Raw genomic sequence first — 18790 nt, forward strand, 5'->3', positions numbered from 1 at the left:
TAGAGAGGGCAGGATTAGGATGGTTAGGGTTAGGGTTCAGAGGTTATGGTTAGGACGGATGGTTAGGGTTAGATTAGAGAGGGTAGGGGTTAGGTTTAAAGGGTAAAGGGTTAGGATTGAGGGGTTAGAGGTTAGGGTTAGAGGCTGAGAATTAGGGGCTCAGGGGTCGAGGTTAGGGTTAGAGTTCCAGGGTCAGAGGTTCAGGTTTGGATTAGAGGTTGGGGTGAGAGTTACAGGTTAGAGAGTTGGAGGTTAAGGTTAAGGTTTAGAGGATTAGGGTTGGAGGATTAGGGTTAGGGCTAGAGGCTAAGGGCTGGAGGTTGAGGGCTGGAGGGTTAGAGCTGGAGGGTTAGGGTTGGAGGTTTAGAAGATTAGGGATGGGGGTTTAGGTTTGGAGGATTAGGGTTAGAGGATTAGGGTTGGAGGATTAGGGCTAGAGGGTTAGAGCTGGAGGGTTAGGGCTGGAGGGTTAGAGCTGGAGGGTTAGAGTTGGAGGGTTAGAGCTGGAGGGTTAGGGTTGGAGGGTTAGGGCTGGAGGGTTAGAGCTGGAGGGTTAGAGCTGGAGGATTAGGACTGGGGGTTTAGGTTTTGAGGGTTAGGGTTGGAGGGTTAGGGCTAGAGCGTTAGGGCTGGAAGGTTAGAGCTGGAAATTTAGGGCTGGAAGGTTAGAGCTGGAGGGTTAGAGCCGGAGGGTTAGGGTTGGAGGATTAGGGCTAGAGGGTTAGAGCTGGAGGGTTAGGGTTGGAGGGTTAGGGCTGGAGGGTTAGGGCTGGAGGGTTAGGGCTGGAGGGTTAGGGCTGGAGGGTTAGGGCTGGAGGGTTAGGGCTGGAGGGTTAGGGTTGGAGGATTAGGGTTAGGGTTTAGAGGATTAGGGTTAGAGGATTAGGGCTGGGGGTTAGGGCTATAGGGTCAGGGCTGGAGGGTTAGAGTATTAGGGTTGGAGGGACAACAAAACGATACTCATTAAGCTTGTATTAAATATATTTTATAGTTTATTTTTTTTATATCTTGTTAGTTTTTATTTAAATATCCCAAAAGTAAAAATCGTGTTGGATTTTATTGAACTTTGAAGTTGTCATGTTCAACGTCACGTATTGACATCACTACATCACGTACCAACAAGGAAAGACCACAGCAACTTCTGGCTAGAAATGCACCCTTTAATGTCAGCACCCAGCAGGGGGGGGTCGGGTACATTTAGGGTTTGGGGTCAGGTACATTTAGAGTTCAGGGTCAGATACATTTACTTTAAAATGAAGCTGGTCTTGCTATCAAGTCTGTGCCATGGTTGGCTTGGGAAAGTCCACATGATGGCGAATGAATAAATCCTTTTATGGAAAAATGATTTGTGTGCAGATTTAAATACGCTTGTTCCTGACAACGAACATGGCCGCCTCACTTCCTGACTTTGTCCGATTTCTTATGGAATCGGTTCTTCTTGGACTTGCGGTGTTTTCCTGCCGCCTGGGCTGCTTTCTCGGCTACAATGTCGTGGTACCTCTTCTTGTTTTGGCTGCAAAGAGAAGAAGAGTTGCCATGTTGTCATCTTCCTGTTTACGTTGGAGGACACTTCCTGTCGTCCGGTGTGGGTTAGGACTTACTGCCTGAACTCTGCATCGGCCAGCAGCTCCTCCACCATGGTCCTCTTCCTCTGCTTCTTGGGAACGCGGGAATGATAGAAGTCCACCGGGTTGTCCACCACAGTGCCCACCTGGATCCACACGGAATTTCATGACGTTCGGGAATCGTTTGACAGGTAAACACACACACACACACACACACACACCTGGAAGTACTTGGGGAAGCCATCTCGGTCGTTCTTCTTGTAGAACCTTTTCGGATCCAGGGATCCTCTCATCTTCAGGAGTTGAAGATCTCCTTGAAGCTCCTTGGTGAGCTCAGGAGCTTTCATGTTGAACCAGCTGTCACCTGTGGACTTTTCACGCTCCACCTGAGAAGATGAGGAGACGATTTTGAGGTGAACGGCGCTGCAGATCTTCTTAGAGGTTCTAAGTCCACAACTTACTCTGTGTTTTTTTTTCAGGACTTGTTTGGATTCTCTGTACGGAGGAACTGAGTCCTTCTTCTCGAAGTCTGGACCCATCACGCTCTTCTTCATCAGCTGCGACGAGAAAAGCAGCGGCTGTCATGGACGCCGTGAACCGAGTCGTGACATCGACGTGGGTATTTTACCTCATCTTGGGACTTGTTCTTTTTCTTGGGTCTCTTGGCAGCACCGGGACCAGGTTTTGATTTGCCGCCGTCCAACGTGATGTAGAGACCGCCGAGCTGCTTCATGTCGATGCCCGGGTCGATGCTGCTGGACATGTTCTTCCTACACAAACCGAACAAGTTACCAATCATTTCTCAATGAACAACTCCTAATCCAAGTCAAACGACTCCACGCCGGAAGACTCGTCAGGATTCGGACATGGGACGCATTTGGTACAGCGACACCCTGACCGTAGCGTGCGGGAGTCGACCTTTCACTGCCATTCTGCTAGCTGACCTCCATTTGCTTTATTACGCAACCACGGCAAAAGAATATCAGCAAACAGAGACATCGTCATTCCTGTTCTTTTTTTTTTTTAAATATGTGGCTGTAGTCAACCCCTCTATACTGGTAAGTAGGTATTTGTGGCAGCCCCGCAACTTTCATGTTGTGACCGGTTCTTGTGTGTGTGGAGACAAATACTGTACGTTTGCTGATATTCTTCTAGCTACCTCTGCTAATAGCCTTAGCTAACTTTACTGATATCATTTTATCTACCTCACCTTTTTGGCTTTATTTGCTGATGTTCTTCTAGCTACATTTTCTGATAGTCTTCTGGCTAAGTTTGCTGATATTCTTCTGGCTATGTTTCCTAATAGTCTTTTAGCTACGTTTGCTGATAGTCTTGTAGCTACCTCTGCTGATACCCTTAGCTAACTGATATTATCTACCTTACCATTTTGGGGTTTTTTTTGCTGATGTTCTTCTAGATACATTTTCTGATACTCTTAGCTACGGTTGCTGATATTCGTCTGGCTACGTTTGCTGATAGTTTTTTTTAGCTACATTTGCTGATATTCTTCTTCTCTGCCCCTTAGCTAACTTTACTGATATTATTTTATCGACATCTTATTGGTTTTATTTGCTGATGTTCTTCTGGCTACGTTTGCTGATATTCATCTAGCTACCTCTGCTGTTACCCTTAGCTAACTTTACTGATATTTTATCTACCTCACCTTTTTGGTTTTATTTGCTGATGTTCTTCTGGCTACGTTTGCTGATATTCTTCTGGCTGATGCGGATAGTTTTTTAGCTATGTTTTCTGATATTATTCTAGCTACCTCTGCTAATAACCTTAGCTAACTTTAATGATATTATTTTATCTACCTCACCTTTTTGGTTTTATTTGCTGGGGTTCTAGCTACATATGCTGATACTCTTTTGGCTACGTTTGCTGATTTTTTTTAGCTACGTTTGTGGATATTCTTTTGGCTACGTTTGTGGATATTCTTCTAGCTACCTTTGCTGATACCTTTAGCTAACTTTACTGATATTATTTTATCTACCTCATCTTTTTGGTTTTATTTGCCGATATTCTTTTTGCTACACATTTGCCGATATTCTTCTGGCTACGTTTGCTGATAGCCTTAGCTAACTTTACTGATATTTTATCTACCTCACCTTTTGGTTTTATTTGCTGATGTTCTTCTAGCTACATTTTCTGATACTCTTCTGGCTACGTTTGCTGATATTCTTCTTACCTCTGTTGATAGCCTTAGCTAACTACTGATATTATTTTATCTACCTCACCTTTTCGGCTTTATTTGCTGATGTTCTTCTAGCCACATTTTCCGATACTCTTCTGGCTACGTTTGTTGATAGTCTTCTGGCTAATTTGCTGATATTCTTCCGGCTAATTCTGCTGATACCCTTAGCTAACTTTACTGATATTTTATCTACCTCATCTTTTTGGTTTTATTTGCTGATGTTCTTCTAGCTACGTTTGCTGATATTCTTCTGGCTACATATGCTGACTTTCATCAGCAGGTTCCCAAAGGTAAATCAAGCTAGCATGGGAACCCAGCACTGATCCCGGATCAGATGGAGCCCAGGCTGGAATATTCCACCCCAGTGTGATGACTCCTGTAGGAGCCCCATGAGACCATGGAGGTCTTTACGTGTTGGACTTACAACCAGCGATTCTCGCTCGTCAAGCTGAGGTCTGCTTCGCCGTTGTCATCACTTCCTTCTTCATCCACAAACTCCTCCTCCTCCTCCTCCTCCTGGTCATGCTTCCCACCAACCAGTTCCTCCTTGGTGAGTCGCTCCAACGTGTAGTCCTCATACACCTCCTCCCCGGTCCTGGTGTCCACCATGAACAAGCCTTCCACGGACTCCACCGTGTCTTTGGGCTTCTTGGAGATACTTGGTCTTTCTCCTCCATTCTCCTCTTCCTCTGAGATGTAGTCCTCCTGCTCTTCTTCGTCATCATCATCATCGTCACTGCTCACCGTGAGGCTGAAAGTTTTAAGAGCAGCTTTTTCGTGTTTTGGTGGAGCTTCAGACGTCGCCGTGTCCTCCATGTCACCAAGCCGTTCTCCTGAAACATCACGTGAGGTTTCGGTCTGCGTGTTCATGATCTCCTCCTCCACATCGTTACTCCTCGGCTGTGTGGAAGAAGCCTCAGTTTCCTCCATCACTTCCACCGAGGCGTCTCCTTCCTTCGGTTCTTCAGCAGGTTCTTCAGCAGACAGCTCGCCCTGCTGGTCTGCTTTGTCGTCAGAGGCACGTTCAAGCTTCTTCTCCGTTTCCACGGTTTCCACTTCCGCTGGCGAGGCTTCTTCATCCTGGTCTTCAACAGACGGCTCGCCGTGCTTTCCTGCAGCCTCAGTACCAGAGTCTTCTCCAAGAACCTCTTCTAGATCTTTACAATTCCTTGGTGGAGCTTTCTTCTCTTCTTCATCTTCAGGTGCGATGTCTTCCATCTGAGCAGCTTTGGTCGCGTCCTCCTCCAGCAGCGTCCCATCAGCATCTTCGGCGACCACCGTGCTCTCCAGAACCGAGTTGTCCATCAGTTCCTCGACGGTGTTCTCCAGAACTACAACAAGTTCCTTCATCATGGACATCGGAGCTCGGCGCCGGCTGCTCCCCGATCCGCTGCGGCTGCTGCAGGGAGTCCCGCCTCCCTCGGTTAAGTCGGAGTCCGACTCCACAGTCTTAGACCTGGAGGATCGGGTCTTGTCCCATGTGGAGACGCTGTAGTCCGGACCGGAATCAAAGCTCTCAGAGTCACATGACTTCTCAGGTGCCGTCGTCGTTCTTCTTGTTGTCCTCCTCAGTGTGGGAGAACTTACCGAGACCTCGTCCAGGTTCATGGGAATGGGGCGTGGTGGATTTCGTTTTCTGGTACTTCGACGGACTTCAGAGCGAGAATCCTCGAAGACGCTCGAAGTGCTGCTCTCAGCGTCGGAAAACTCAGAGTCCTCTTGATGTCGCTTGGCGGACCTTCTGGTCAAAACGCTTTTTCTTTGACTTCGAGTCACTCTCTGGTAGGACTCAGGAACCAAGTCCACCATGTTGTCTTTGGTCTCGTCTTCTAGTTCTGGGTCAGGTATGAGTTTTCTCCTCGTGCTGCGGCGAGTTCTTGTGGGCGATACCGCAGAAGAGCAGGATTCCGCGTCTGACTTTGACTCTTTTGTGTGATGGACTCTCCTGCTTCTTGTTGGCGCTTCATCATCAGAAACCGCAGAGCTACTGGATGCTAACTTCTTGTCCGCCGCCATCTTCCTTGTGCGCCTCACGTTTTCCAGGACGAGAGACGAACACGACTCGGCTTCGGAAATCTCATCTTCTTGATTTGCTTTACTAGGAGGTCTCCTTCTGCTGCTTCGTCTCACAGGTACGTTCACGTCGGAGCAGCAGGATTCCAGGTCGGATACGTCTGATTCCTGGATGGAGCCCACGGGAGTGCAAGGCTGCTCCGGGCTGTGGAGTCTGGAGGCTCTGGTGCATCTTTTCAACGTGGACGTCCACACGTCGGATTCTTGAAGCTGGCTCACAGTGGGGTTGTCCACCTGTGGAGCAGCACTCCTGGTTCTTCTTCCAGTGGATGGAGTGGCCTGCGTGATGAAGAATAAGAAAATATTACAACAAAAACAATAACAGTACATTTATTATGATTACTATTGCATTGTTTGTTAAATGCTATAATGCTATATTGCTAAATCTCAATGTAAAAGGCTAAAGCTAGCACCGGGCATGATATCCGCACCAAGTACCAAAAAACTTTTCTGTTTTTTGAAAGTCTTTTCCCATTTTTAATCTCGCGAGATCTTGTACCATCTTTAGTTGCTGTGAATTGTTACGCATACAGACCCATAATAACGAACTGCAACGAAATAAATGAGTCATGTCAAAAAAAAACATGTCGTTGATATTCATTTTTTTTTTTAAACTACACTGTTCAAGTGTATTATCGGTCATTATTAGTTAATCGAGAATGAACTAATACTTATTTATTGAAGTCGATGAAGTTGTAGCAAATGTTTGAAGCTAACAAACCTACCAGACCACGTGAGCTAAGGGCAGCCACGCGCGCTATACAATCGACTGATCGAGATACGAGCAAAAAGTGCTCTAAAAAAACAACTTAAAGCCAAACGTGGGAGTGTGGTGTTTAAATTGACATTGCTAAAACCCTTACCTTATCTTCGGAGGGCTGTTCGACGTTTGTTTTAGTCGGAGAACTCACGCGAACTCCCCTCCGGGTGGCCACCATCTTGCTTGACACTTACTTCCGGTTTGGAGACGGAAATAGTTATGGGTCGTTCGCGAATGATTCGGTTCAGATAGTCAATTCTATGATGTGACGACTTTTGGGGTGTTTAAAGCACAGAAGAACATATAAAATACCCGGATAAAGACGTTCAATACACGAATGAAATGAAGCAGTTATAAACATGTGTGTGGAACTGCTCATTGCCGATGACCTAACGCCAATCATAACCATTTTTTAAATCATTTAGCTTGTTCAATGATTTAAATACTTACTGGATAATATTACAATGTTCCATTACAAATAAATAACAAGCGACAAAAAACTCAAAAGAAGCCGTTCGGTAGGCAAGCTAAAAGAAACAGTTCCTTTAAAGATGCAAAATTCTCACAACTAGACTAGACCAAAGCAATCTATACAAGATACTCGGCTACTAATTGTGGGTCGTACTGTATATTCACATGTCAAGTTGTGTTAAAAATCATTTATTAAATAAAAACCGAAGCAAACCAACACTACCCATATTTGAGTTATATTTTAATAAAGCTCATTTGTGATTTACAGATATAAGTTTACGGTACAATAGAGTTTCTTTAGTCACTTTCCAGATCATATCACTTATGATTCATAAATATAAAAATGCATTCCACCATCACTGGAGCTGTTAAAAAAAACAAACACAAACAGATAACATAATAACCCAAATCACAAAAATGTTCAACAAATGAGTAAAATGTTAGCATCACAAAAGAGATTAAATTTCAAATATCGATGATATAACAGTATCGACTTTAGAATGTTTTTTTCTGAATTGAGGAATGCAAATTTCACATGCATGAGTAAAATTTAGCTTTACAAAAATGCTGCAAATTATTATTATTGAAAAAAAAATACCTGACTCACTAGTAATGATACACATTTACCGCTAGATGGCGACAAAAGCATGTTTGAGGACAATGAGGATCCGCTGCCAGGCACTTCACATTTCAACAGTTATAAGACGCTTAAAGATGTCGTCCAGCAGTAAAAAGTACACGTTAGAAGGCCATATTTACTTCCTGAAACTACATTTAGAGAAGACGTATTATAAAGTTTGACACAAATAACGGCTGCTTTTTGTCACATGGGTTCTTGGTAGCATCGATGGCTGGCATTTGGAGGTATAACTTTGGTGCCTGCATGTGAAAAAAAGCAACTTGTATCAGTGGGAAAAGGTGAAGTAGTGTCTTGAGGCCTTCATGAATACTCCATGTTCAATTTAGCTGATAAATGTCTCGGATAGAAAGTAGTAAAAGAGGATGATAAGGAAGATTTACAGTAAACGGAGTCCACAGTTCAGAAGTTGATTGGCAGCATCCACGTTCCAAATAAAAGAGAGACAAATCTGCATGTGTCTGCATAGCTAGAGGTCCGCCTTCCTGGCGCTGAACAGGTACCCCATGGCCTTAATGATGCCCCGGCTCTTGACGATGACGGAGTAGCGCAGGACCCACTCCAGGCTCCAGTCGCCCACGCTGAGATGCTGCGTCCCCTCCCGCATGGCCTCCTGGAACGTGGCGGCTGATATCAGCTCTGCAAAGATGAAACCAAGATGCTGTAATTGAGCATGTGCGGCGACAATGCGCGGAAATCGGAAATCGCACCGGTGGGGTCGTTGTGCGTCAGGAGCTGGATGTCAAACTCCTTGGCGAAGGCGGTCAGGTCGGGGGGCATCACGCAGCAGGATGCCAGGTTCACTTGGTTGCTGCTGGGCTTGACCTGGTTGCCGTAGCGACACGGATAGAAATCACACAATGCTAACACAGGGGTCTCAAAATCCTGTTTCAGACCTTCTACAGTATTAGAGCCCTCCAGACATGAAATAACACCCCTATAGTCACATTTAGACTCCTAATTGCCCAATACAGTAGACATGAGAAAACGAGACATTGTATAGAAATTCCTGTTCTGTACAGTACTTACCACGATGGTCATTGTCTCTATGTAACATTACTGACACCTAGTGACCAGTGTAGAATACTACATATCACTCCTTTGAATGCATCTTCTGAATGCCTTCATTTGTATGTTAGGTCTTGAGCTATTTTATGGTTGAAAATGCTTCATTTAGGCAATAAAATTAGCTTAAATATGCATATTTTCAGTTTTTTTTTTACTTTCAGAATCCCCACAGTAGACTTCGCCAGGTTACATAACGTAGAGCAGGGGTCTCAAACACGCGGCCCGCGGGCCAAATGTGGCCCGCAGGACACTAGTTTGAGGCTCCCGCCTTCATATGAAAGTTTAATGTTAGTTTGATATGGATGCTGTATGGTATCATGTACCCGGAAAAAATTATTACATTTGATTAATGTTCATGTTAAAGGTTAAATAACTGTTAATAGTTATCCTCCCTATCCGTGTGGAAGTGGTACGTTTTTGGCTATTTAAGTTGAAAGGAAATACCTTGAAGGCTACCGTTTAGGTCGCAGTAGACTTCGCCAGTCTAAGTCAACAGGTTACATAACGTAGAGGACGGGTCTCAAACACGCGGCCCGAGGGCCAAATGTGGCCCGCAGGACACTAGTTTGAGGCCCTCGCCTTGATATGAAAGTTTAATGTTAGTTTGATATGGATGCTGTATGGTATCATGTACCCAGAAAAAATTATTACGTTTGATTAATGTTCATGTTAAAGGTGAAATAACTGTTAATAGCTATCCTCCCTATCCGTGTGGAAGTGGTAAGTTTTTGGCTATTTAAGTTTAAAGGAAATAACTTGAAGGCTACCGTTTTTTAATTTTTTTCATTTTTAATAAATGTGTTTTTTTTTGAAAACCTGATGCGACCCAGTCTCACCCAGACCCGAGCCCCAGTGGCCCCCAAGTAAATAGAGTTTGAGACCCCTGTGCTAAATGTTAGCTAAACATTGATCAAATCCAGCTTCCTGTGTTCCAAATGGAGACCAGCGGGTACCTGAGCCCAGTTGTAGAGCTGCTCCAGCAGGTCTTTGTCCAGGTCGGAGGTGCCGATGGCGGCGATCTTCCGGCTGCGCACGAGCGCCTCCAGCTCCTCCCACGCCGGCTGAAGGGGAGCCAAGGTTTGGCTGTCGCCGCCCAGGAGGCCACGCGGCGCGATGATCACCGAGTCCAGCTGGGACACGGCCAGCGTCTGGCAGGCTAGAGAGAAGACAGCGAGAGGGAGCGGTGAGGTGAGCACCGCCGTGTCTTCCTTTGTAACGCCATGCTGATGCTTACCCATCTCCACGGCGTCGCTGATGGACGACTGACCCGACTCAAACAGGAAGAGTTTGGCTGGAAAGCAAAGCGAGTCTTAGTGGCTTTTGTCAACATTTCATACTTCAATGATCAATTCCGGACTTGTTCTTATGAGGCAACTTTTTCCCCTTTGCAACGTCTCCCGAGGGTGAGACCGATTACCTCGGAAGTGCGTCAAAGAAAGTGAAAGTGAAGTAAAACGCTCAGAAAGTGGACCGCCATGAAGGGTAAAGATTGGATCTTTGAACATGCTTTTTCTCCTTCTCTCCCTCATTTGCAACGCCCCTTTCTGTGTGCAATTTAATTGTTGTATTTCATCTTTTTTTTTTTAGGGGTGTCTGATAATTATCAGGGCTGCACGGCGGTCGAGTGGTTAGCGCGCAGACCTTACAGCAAGGAGACCAGGGTTCAATTCCACCCTCGGCCATCTCTGTGTGGAGTTTGCATGTTCTCCCTGTGCATGTGTGGGTTTTCTCCGGGTACTCCAGTTTGAAAAACAATGAATGAATGATATTAATATGAGGCTGCACGGTGAGCGAGTGGTTAGCACGCAGGCCTCACAGCTAGGAGACCCAAGTTCAATTCCACCAATTGCATGTTCTCCCCGTGCAAGTGTGTGTTTTTTTTCCGGGTACTCCGGTTTCCTCCCACATTCCAAACACATGCTAGGTTAATTAGCGACTCCAAATTGTCCATAGGTATGAATGTGAGTGTGAATGGTTGTTTGTCTATATGTGCCCTGTGATTGGCTGGCCACCAGTCCAGGGTGTACCCCGCCTCTCACCCGAAGACAGCTGGGATAGGCTCCAGCACACCCCACGACCCTTGTGAGGATAAGCGGTAGAAAATGAATGAATTAATGAATAATATTAATATGAGTTTTAATTTTGAAACAGCTAAAATAATGCATAAGGCTAAAAATAAGCAATTAGCTAAAAATGTCCTCCAATACTTCTCTACAAGAGAGGAGAAATATGATCTCAGGGAAGAAGTACATTTGAAACACTTCTATGCTAGGACTACGTTATGCTAGCCATAGCATTTCAGTATGTGGAATCAAACTATGGAATGGATTGAGTAAGGAAATCAAACAATGCACAACGATGAGCCAATTCAAGAAACAATACAAGCAGTTGATGTTTGCTAAATACAAGGATGAAGAGTCTTGGACCAGTCATGATGTGCTATATATATCACTAAATATCACAAAATTAATAATAAAAAATAAAAAATTATTAAATTTAATTTAAAATAAAAAAATATAATAAAATATAAAAACAAAAATTTTAATTAGATTAGGAAAGCAGGAAGTGAACAAATGTAACAGTTACTGATTGTAAAAGTACCAGATGGAGGGGTAGGATTTAATAAGCTTTGCTTCTTCCTACTCCTTTTGGACATGTGGAACTGGGAACTGATTATGGGATGCACTCAATTGTAATCTGATGCATGTTCAAATGAAATTAAACCATTACCATTATGCCGATTGTGCCTCATATGATTTATGACTGAGCTTTTTGAACTAGCTCTCTAGTTTGCAAGTTAGCATGTGTCTCAAGACCCTGCAGTTGCGCAATATGTTGTAAATAAAAAGAGTATAAATGTGACTATAGTCGTGTTTTGTCATGTCTACAGGGCTCTAATAATGCTTTGTTCATTTTAATCTGAAAAAAATAATTTGTCTACCCACCAACTATATGTTGTTTCTTAAGTTTTTATTATTTGCCGTTTTATTATTATTATTATAATATTCATTTAGTATTGATTGATTGATTTTCTTTATTCTTGATTTATTTATTTTTCATCTTATTTTGTGTAGAAAAATAAAAAGTAAGATATTTGAGAACAGTGGAATGTTTACTCAGAGCTTTTCTTGTAGAAAATCGAAACCAAAGCAAAGTTTATTAATTTTTCTGTTTTTAATAAATGCGTTTTTTTTTTTTTTTTGAAAACCTGCGGCCCAGTCTCGCCCAGACCCTAGCTCCAGTGGCCCCCAAGTAAATTGAGTTTGAGACCCCTGGCCTAAATGAAGCATGTTCGAGCATAAACATTAGTAAAGGAACTAAATACAAACCCAGTTTAAACCTTAAACTGGAACTCCAAAATTTCAAGTTAAAGACTGATTCCTTTTCCCACAAAACTGTGGAATTTGGTGGCTGGGATATTAAAGCGATCAAATTAATCTTCATGAAATAATTTCCTCATGTACTGTTTAAACTAAGACAGGAAGAACACGAAACAAGAAGGTCAAATAAGACGGGCGTGGCTGCTTGATGTGTGTGCTAACTGGCGGTGTGCTAGCATGAATTAACTTGCACGGAACAAATGCACACATTAGCAGTTAATAACGTCATTAAATCTTATCTTTGTGCATTCCCATGTGGTATCTGTGGGCGGGGCCAACGCGGGTCGGGGACACTGCATTCAAGGACACTGGTGACCTGTAGCCTATGCTGGCTTTAACGCACGCCAGCTTTGTCAACAATTATTTTTTGTTTGTTCCTTTTCGTCTTTTTCTTGATTTTCCTGATCTTTTTGATCCACATACTGATTTCTGGCTTGAGCCCTTGATATTATTACAGGTTTGAATTATCTCATAACAGGCAATAATTATAATTATAGTAATAATCCTCATAATAACACAGGGTTCTGTTATGGCCGTACTCCAGCTGAACTAACATCACTTCCTGTCCATCCATCCTGATGTCATCAATGGTAATGGTAATGGTTTAATTTCATTTGAACATGCATCAGATTACAATTGAGTGCATCCCATAATCAGTTCCCAGTTCCACATGTCCAAAAGGAGTAGGAAGAAGCTAAGCTTATTAAATCCTACCCCTCCATCTGGTACTTTTACAATCACTAACTGTTACATTTGTTCACTTCCTGCTTTCCTAATATAATTCACATTTTTGTTTTTATATTTTATTATATTTTTTATTTTAAATTATTTAAATATTATATTTTTATATTTATATTATATTTTTATTTTTTTATTTAATTTTGTTAAATTAAGTTTTATTTTTTATTATTATTTTTTGTGATATTTACTGATATATATAGCACATCATGACTGGTTCAAGACTCTTCATCCTTGTATTTTTTTTTGTTAGTTTTTGTTTTAAATTCTATTTTATACATTTTTTAAATTAAAAATTAGATTTACATTTTTTTAATTTATATTTTTTAATTATTATTATTTTTATTTTTTTTCTCACGTACCGAAATACAAGGTGATCCAATGCCATAATGGGTACCATAGTAAGTGTCAATATAGTGATATATATAGCACATCATGACTGGTTCATTTATAGAAACACACCAGCATGAGTCTCACTTATGTAATAAATAGCTTATTTTCTCTATTAAAGCTAACCTATGATGATTTTTCCACTTTTCTGCCCTACAAATGTAGTTCAAATGTCGTAATCTTGTGTTAAACCACGCCAAAGTTTCAGATAATTAACAGGTTTTATATGCGCTAATGACTATAATTATTTCTAAATAAGGAAGTCTACTTCTACTAAATGTGTTTATTACGGTCGGGTGTGAAATCAATAAAGTCTTCATCGTTTTGATCATTCTGGCTCAGAGATAATAAAAACCCTAAAATCAGGATGTCATAAAATGTGAAAAACCAACAGTTTCACACTCCAATCAGCAAAAATGAAGTAGAAAAACTTCATGAGCATTCCATTGCCATCTTGGTCTTTCATCAGTATTTACTGGTAAGACAAGGATTACCAGTACAGACCTGAAACCTTCAGCTCTTCCCTCTCCTCAGGTATGATGGCATCTGTGGCCTGGGGGATGTTGCAGTCCAGCGTGTCTGGCAGGTCCTAAACCACAAGAAAAGCAAGGTTGGTTTCTTCAAATAAAAAGTATTTCGGCCATTGTGTCTTTTTTTCCATTCATTTTCTACCGCTTATCCTCTCAAGGGTCGCAGGGGGTGCTGGAGCCTATCCCAGCTGTCTTCGGGCGAGAGGCGGGGGTAAAATAAAGCCGGAAAATAAAGTGGTTGGGCCACCTTGAGCAGCAACAATTGCAATCAAGTTAACTTGCAATGAGAGATAGATAGCTAAACATGGATGGACGATTATCCTCACAAGGGTCGTGAGGGGTGCTGGAGCCTATCCCAGCTGTCTTCTTGGCGAGAGGCGGGGTACACCCTGGACTGGTGGCCAGCCAATCCCAGGGCACATATAGACAAACAACCATTCACACTCACATTCATACCTATGGACAATTTGGAGTCGCTAATTAACCTAGCATGTTTTTTAAATGAATAAAGGCTAATGAAGGGGAAAATAAAGTGGTTGGGCCACCCTGAGCAGCAACAATTGCAATCAAGTTAACTCGCAATCAAGTTACCTTGCAATGATAGATAGCTAGACATGGGTGGACAATTATCCTCACGAGGGTTGCGGAGGGTGCTGGAGCCTATCCCAGCTGTCTATGGGCGAGAGGCGGGGTACACCCTGGACTGGTGGCCAGCCAATCACAGGGCACATATAGACCAACAAACATTCACACTCACATTCATACCTATGGACAATTTGGAGTGGCCAATGAACCTAGCATGTTTTTGGAATGTGGGAGGAAACCGGAGTACCCGGAGAAAACCCACGCATGCACGGGGAGAACATGCAATTGGTGGAATTGAACTTGGGTCTCCTAGCTGTGAGGCCTACGTGCTAACCACCGTGCAGCCCCATATTAATATTATTCATTCATTCATTCGTGCAAACTCCACACAGAGATGGCCGAGGGTGGAATTGAACTAGGGTCTCCTAGCTGTGAGGCTTGGGCGCTAACCACTGTGTCTTTTTTTATTCAACTAAAAATAAGCTGCATGAAGCACATTATGGTGGTAAGCGGAATAGGATGTGTACCTTTAGCAAACATTTACCTAGCATGACTTAAGGACTCGTGTTCAATGCTGTGTAGCGTACGCATGGCTGCATCGCACACGTTAAACCCCGGCCATTGCCATTTGAGTCCAACAGCACATTCGCTGAGCTCAGCAAGATGAAAAAGCTCCCTTAGGATTTCCATGTATGATCAAAGCATGCTGACATTCCACCGCCAAACAAGGTGGCCATGAATCGACCACCCCGTCCCCCGTCCCACCCCGACTGTTGGAATGGCGCCTCCTGACCGATATCCGCCACTGCATGAACATTGGCCATGACAGCTTCTTTTCAGGACGCCTGGAGGCATCGTTTGAAGTTCATCACGTCAGAATCCTCACATGATCGGACAAGTCAACAACACACGGCCGCTCAGACCGCCGCCTGACCCCGCCGAGGTCACCTCACCTCCATGAGGGGTTGCGTCGTGGAGACCCAGCTGCTCAGCGTAGCCTGAATGCACTCTTGAAGCTGGAAGAGAAGGTCTGGTTAGCACGCGTGGACAAAAGAAGGAATGTCTTTATGCAACATCTGGACCACATGTTGCTCCACCAGTACTGTACGGTTATTGGGCGGATGCCATCAAAGTATGTCAAGTCACTTTTGAGTGGTTATCAATGCCTGAAAAGACGGGCGTGTGGAAGCCATCTGTGAGGAATGCAACACGTGGACAGATGAAGTCATTGGAGCGCGAGTTGCTGTGAAGGATAGCATTACTGTGTATGTGTACTCCACCCACTGGATGCTTGTGGGGGGGGGGGGCATTTTTACATGAGGAATATTTCCCACTGGGGAAACCTACAGTATACATTCCCATACATTCATTGATGTATTTGTGGCGGTCCGGGACAAATACCCCTGTGGAATGCATGAAAAGACAGGAAGTGTTTCGTGCATCATGCATTTACTCGGTAATCAAATATAAGTGGTCCATAGCGGAGATCCAGACACGCACGGCACCCCCTTAGTTCCTCAGTAACTACTCTAAAATGTGCTAGGTCCCTTAGTTCCTCAGTAGCTACTCTACCCATTAGTTCCTCAGAAACTACTCTAAATGTAGGTCCCTTAGTTCCTCAGTGGCTACTCTACCCATTAGTTCCTCAGTAACTACTCTAAAATGTACTAGAATCCTTAGTTCCTCAGTAGCTACTCTACCCATTAGTTCCTCAGTAACTACTCTAAAATGTACTAGGCTCCTTAGTTCCCCAGTAGCTACTCTACCCATTAGTTCCTCAGTAACTACTCTAAAATGTACTAGGTCTCTTAGTTCCTCAGTGGCTACTCTACCCATTAGTTCCTCAGTAACTACTCTAAAATGTACTAGGTCCCTTAGTTCCTCAGTAACTACTCTACTCCTTAGTTCCTCAGTAACTACTCTAAATGTAGGTCCCTTAGTTCCTCAGTAGCTACTCTACCCATTAGTTCCTCAGTAACTACTCTACCCATTAATTCCTCAGTAACTACCCTTAATGTACTTGGTCACTTAGTTCCTCAGTAACTACTCTAAATGTACTAGGTCCCTTGGTTCCTCAGTAACTACTCTAAATATACTAGGTCCCTTAGTTCCTCAGTAACTACTCTAAATATACTAGGTCCCTTAGTTCCTCAGTAGCTACTCTACCCATTAGATCCTCAGTAACTACTCCACACATTAGTTCCTCAGTATCGATTCTAAATGAACTAGGTCCTTTAGTTCCTCAGTAACTACTCTATCCATTAGTTATTCAGTAACTACTCTAAATGTAGGTCCCTTGGTTCCTCAGTAGCTACTCTACTCATTAGTTCCTCAGTAACTACTCTAAATGCACTAGGTCACTTTGCTCCTCAGCAACTACTCTAAATGTACTAGGTCCCTTAGTTCCTCAGTAATCTACTCTACCCATTAGTTCCTCAGTAACTATTCTAAATGTTGGTCCCTTAGTTCCTCAGCAACTACTCAATAGTTGCTCAGTTCATTAGTTCCCCAGTAACTAATGTAAATGTAGCTTAGTCATTAGTTCCTCATTAGTTCTCCATTGCTTCCTCAGTAACTACTCTAAATTAATGTACCTCAGTAACCACCCACTACTACTCATTAGTTGCTCAGTAAATTAGTTCCTTTATAACTACTTTAAGTTAATGTGCCTTAGTTCCTCAGTAACTACTCTACTCATTACTTCCGCTACAACTACTCTAAATGTAGACCCTTAGTTCCTCAGTAACTACTCTAAATGTATGTCTTCTTCTTCTTAATTTATTTCAGACACGAATACTATGTTACATTATTCTTTCTCACATATGCACTTACAATATATATATATATATATATATATATATATATATATATATACACACACACACACAAATATCTACATACATACATATATACATATATACACATACACATACATGCATACACACAACACCTCATTACTACACATGTCTGAAAATGTGTCTTAGTTCCTCAGTTGCTGGTGTACTCATTAGTGCCTCAGTAACTATACATTAGTTCCTCAGTAACTACTCAACATGTATGTCTTAGTTCCTCAGTGACTACTCTAAATGTATGTGCCTTGGTCTTCGTCTTCCTCATTAGTTCTTCATAGGTTCCTTTGTAACTACTGTCTTTTGGTGTACCTTATTTTAAAGTGACAGCACTTTATCCGTCATATTGCAGCCACTTTTAGTTCCTTGGTTCTTGCCTTTCCTTCTAAACGCAACACTTAAACTTGGAGTTTGTCATACTTTGTCCCAGATTATGCCATTAATCCACGTTTGGCCGCCGGATATATAAGAAAGCATTAACATTCCTGTTGCATTATTTGCACAATGGAAATGAAATATTATTCCCAAAGGTTTGCAGAAGGACCCATAAATGTGTCATTAAGGTAAACAACCTTAGCTATTCGACGGACGTAAGTTGAAAATATCCAATACATAAGTATGGTGTGTTTTCTGCTAACTAGCTAACTAACAGGTTTGAGGTTTGGAAAAGTCTGCATGCATTTTTCCACGCGTCATGTTTACTCTGTCATGTGACCCCCCCCGACCCCACCTCAGGTGGCACTGGTGCACGCGCCCAGCCATTAGCCGTTAGTTCCACACCTGCGCTGCTAGCTCATTAAATATGAATTTATTACACCGACGTCAACGGTAAGAGTTTACCTCTTCGCTGGGAGAGCACGGACATTTCTTCTTCAGCCGAGTTCTGTTGACCAAATTCCCGGTGTGAAGCCTCAAGGTCTTCGCGTGGCTCAGCAACATCTTCTTCGCCTCCATGTTCACAATTGGAGTATCCATGTGTTGTAATTTGCTCTCAGGAAGCGTAAAATGACAAAGAAACGCGGCCACAAGCACACACCTTCTTCCACTCGCTGCCGACTAAGACTGCACCTTGCTCCGGTCGAGCAGAAGTACAGCCCAGGAGCTGGAAAAGGAAATTACCGCCGTCAGGATGACTTGCTGCTTCTGTCGCCTGTGGCACAATCATGGCGTATGTAAAAGCCGGCAAGGACACGCCCACTGGATGAATTAAAATTAATATTTTTTTACATGTATTTCTCTCTATTACGCTTTACAACTAAACTATAAGACAATATTAAACACAACAAAATGGTTCTTTGTTGTTTTCAAAAAAGCATTTTCATTTCAACCGTTGGGCGGGGAAACACCGGAAACGGAAGTGACAAATACTTAAACCAATCAAAACCGAACGCAAAAGCCGCCATTTTCGTAGTTTTAAATATTGTAACACTCTACGCTCAGCCAAATACCAGACCAGACGGGCAGAATACTAAACACAACAACACAACAAAGGGTCCTTTGTTGTTTTCAAAAAGTCATTTTCATTTCAACCGTGGGGCGGGGACTCACCG

The 18790-nt window shown here is 43.0% G+C and overlaps 2 protein-coding genes across 2 annotated transcripts; both read right to left on the minus strand.

Annotated features, from left to right (window-relative positions):
- Positions 1–1112: 1112 nt before the first annotated feature.
- dnttip2 (deoxynucleotidyltransferase, terminal, interacting protein 2) lies at positions 1113–6840 on the minus strand. Its single transcript, XM_058073863.2, has 7 exons — positions 6696–6840; positions 4184–6111; positions 2194–2335; positions 2027–2122; positions 1787–1951; positions 1602–1711; positions 1113–1513 (listed from the first exon to the last, which is right to left on the minus strand). The coding sequence occupies exons 1-7, from the start codon at positions 6768–6770 to the stop codon at positions 1396–1398; spliced, it is 2634 nt and encodes an 877-aa protein (XP_057929846.2). The 5' UTR covers positions 6771–6840; the 3' UTR covers positions 1113–1395.
- A 451-nt stretch (positions 6841–7291) lies between these two features.
- On the minus strand, positions 7292–18453 carry gclm (glutamate-cysteine ligase, modifier subunit). Its single transcript, XM_058072787.2, has 7 exons — positions 18081–18453; positions 15345–15407; positions 13781–13865; positions 10003–10059; positions 9722–9924; positions 8411–8525; positions 7292–8339 (listed from the first exon to the last, which is right to left on the minus strand). The coding sequence occupies exons 1-7, from the start codon at positions 18213–18215 to the stop codon at positions 8170–8172; spliced, it is 828 nt and encodes a 275-aa protein (XP_057928770.2). The 5' UTR covers positions 18216–18453; the 3' UTR covers positions 7292–8169.
- Between the last annotated feature and the right edge of the window lie 337 nt (positions 18454–18790).

The sequence above is a fragment of the Doryrhamphus excisus genome, linkage group LG4 (genome assembly GCF_037039965.1).
Source record: "Doryrhamphus excisus strain RoL-2023G ecotype Guam linkage group LG4, RoL_Dexc_Guam_v1.1, whole genome shotgun sequence".
NCBI classification, from domain to species: Eukaryota; Metazoa; Chordata; class Actinopteri; order Syngnathiformes; family Syngnathidae; genus Doryrhamphus; species Doryrhamphus excisus.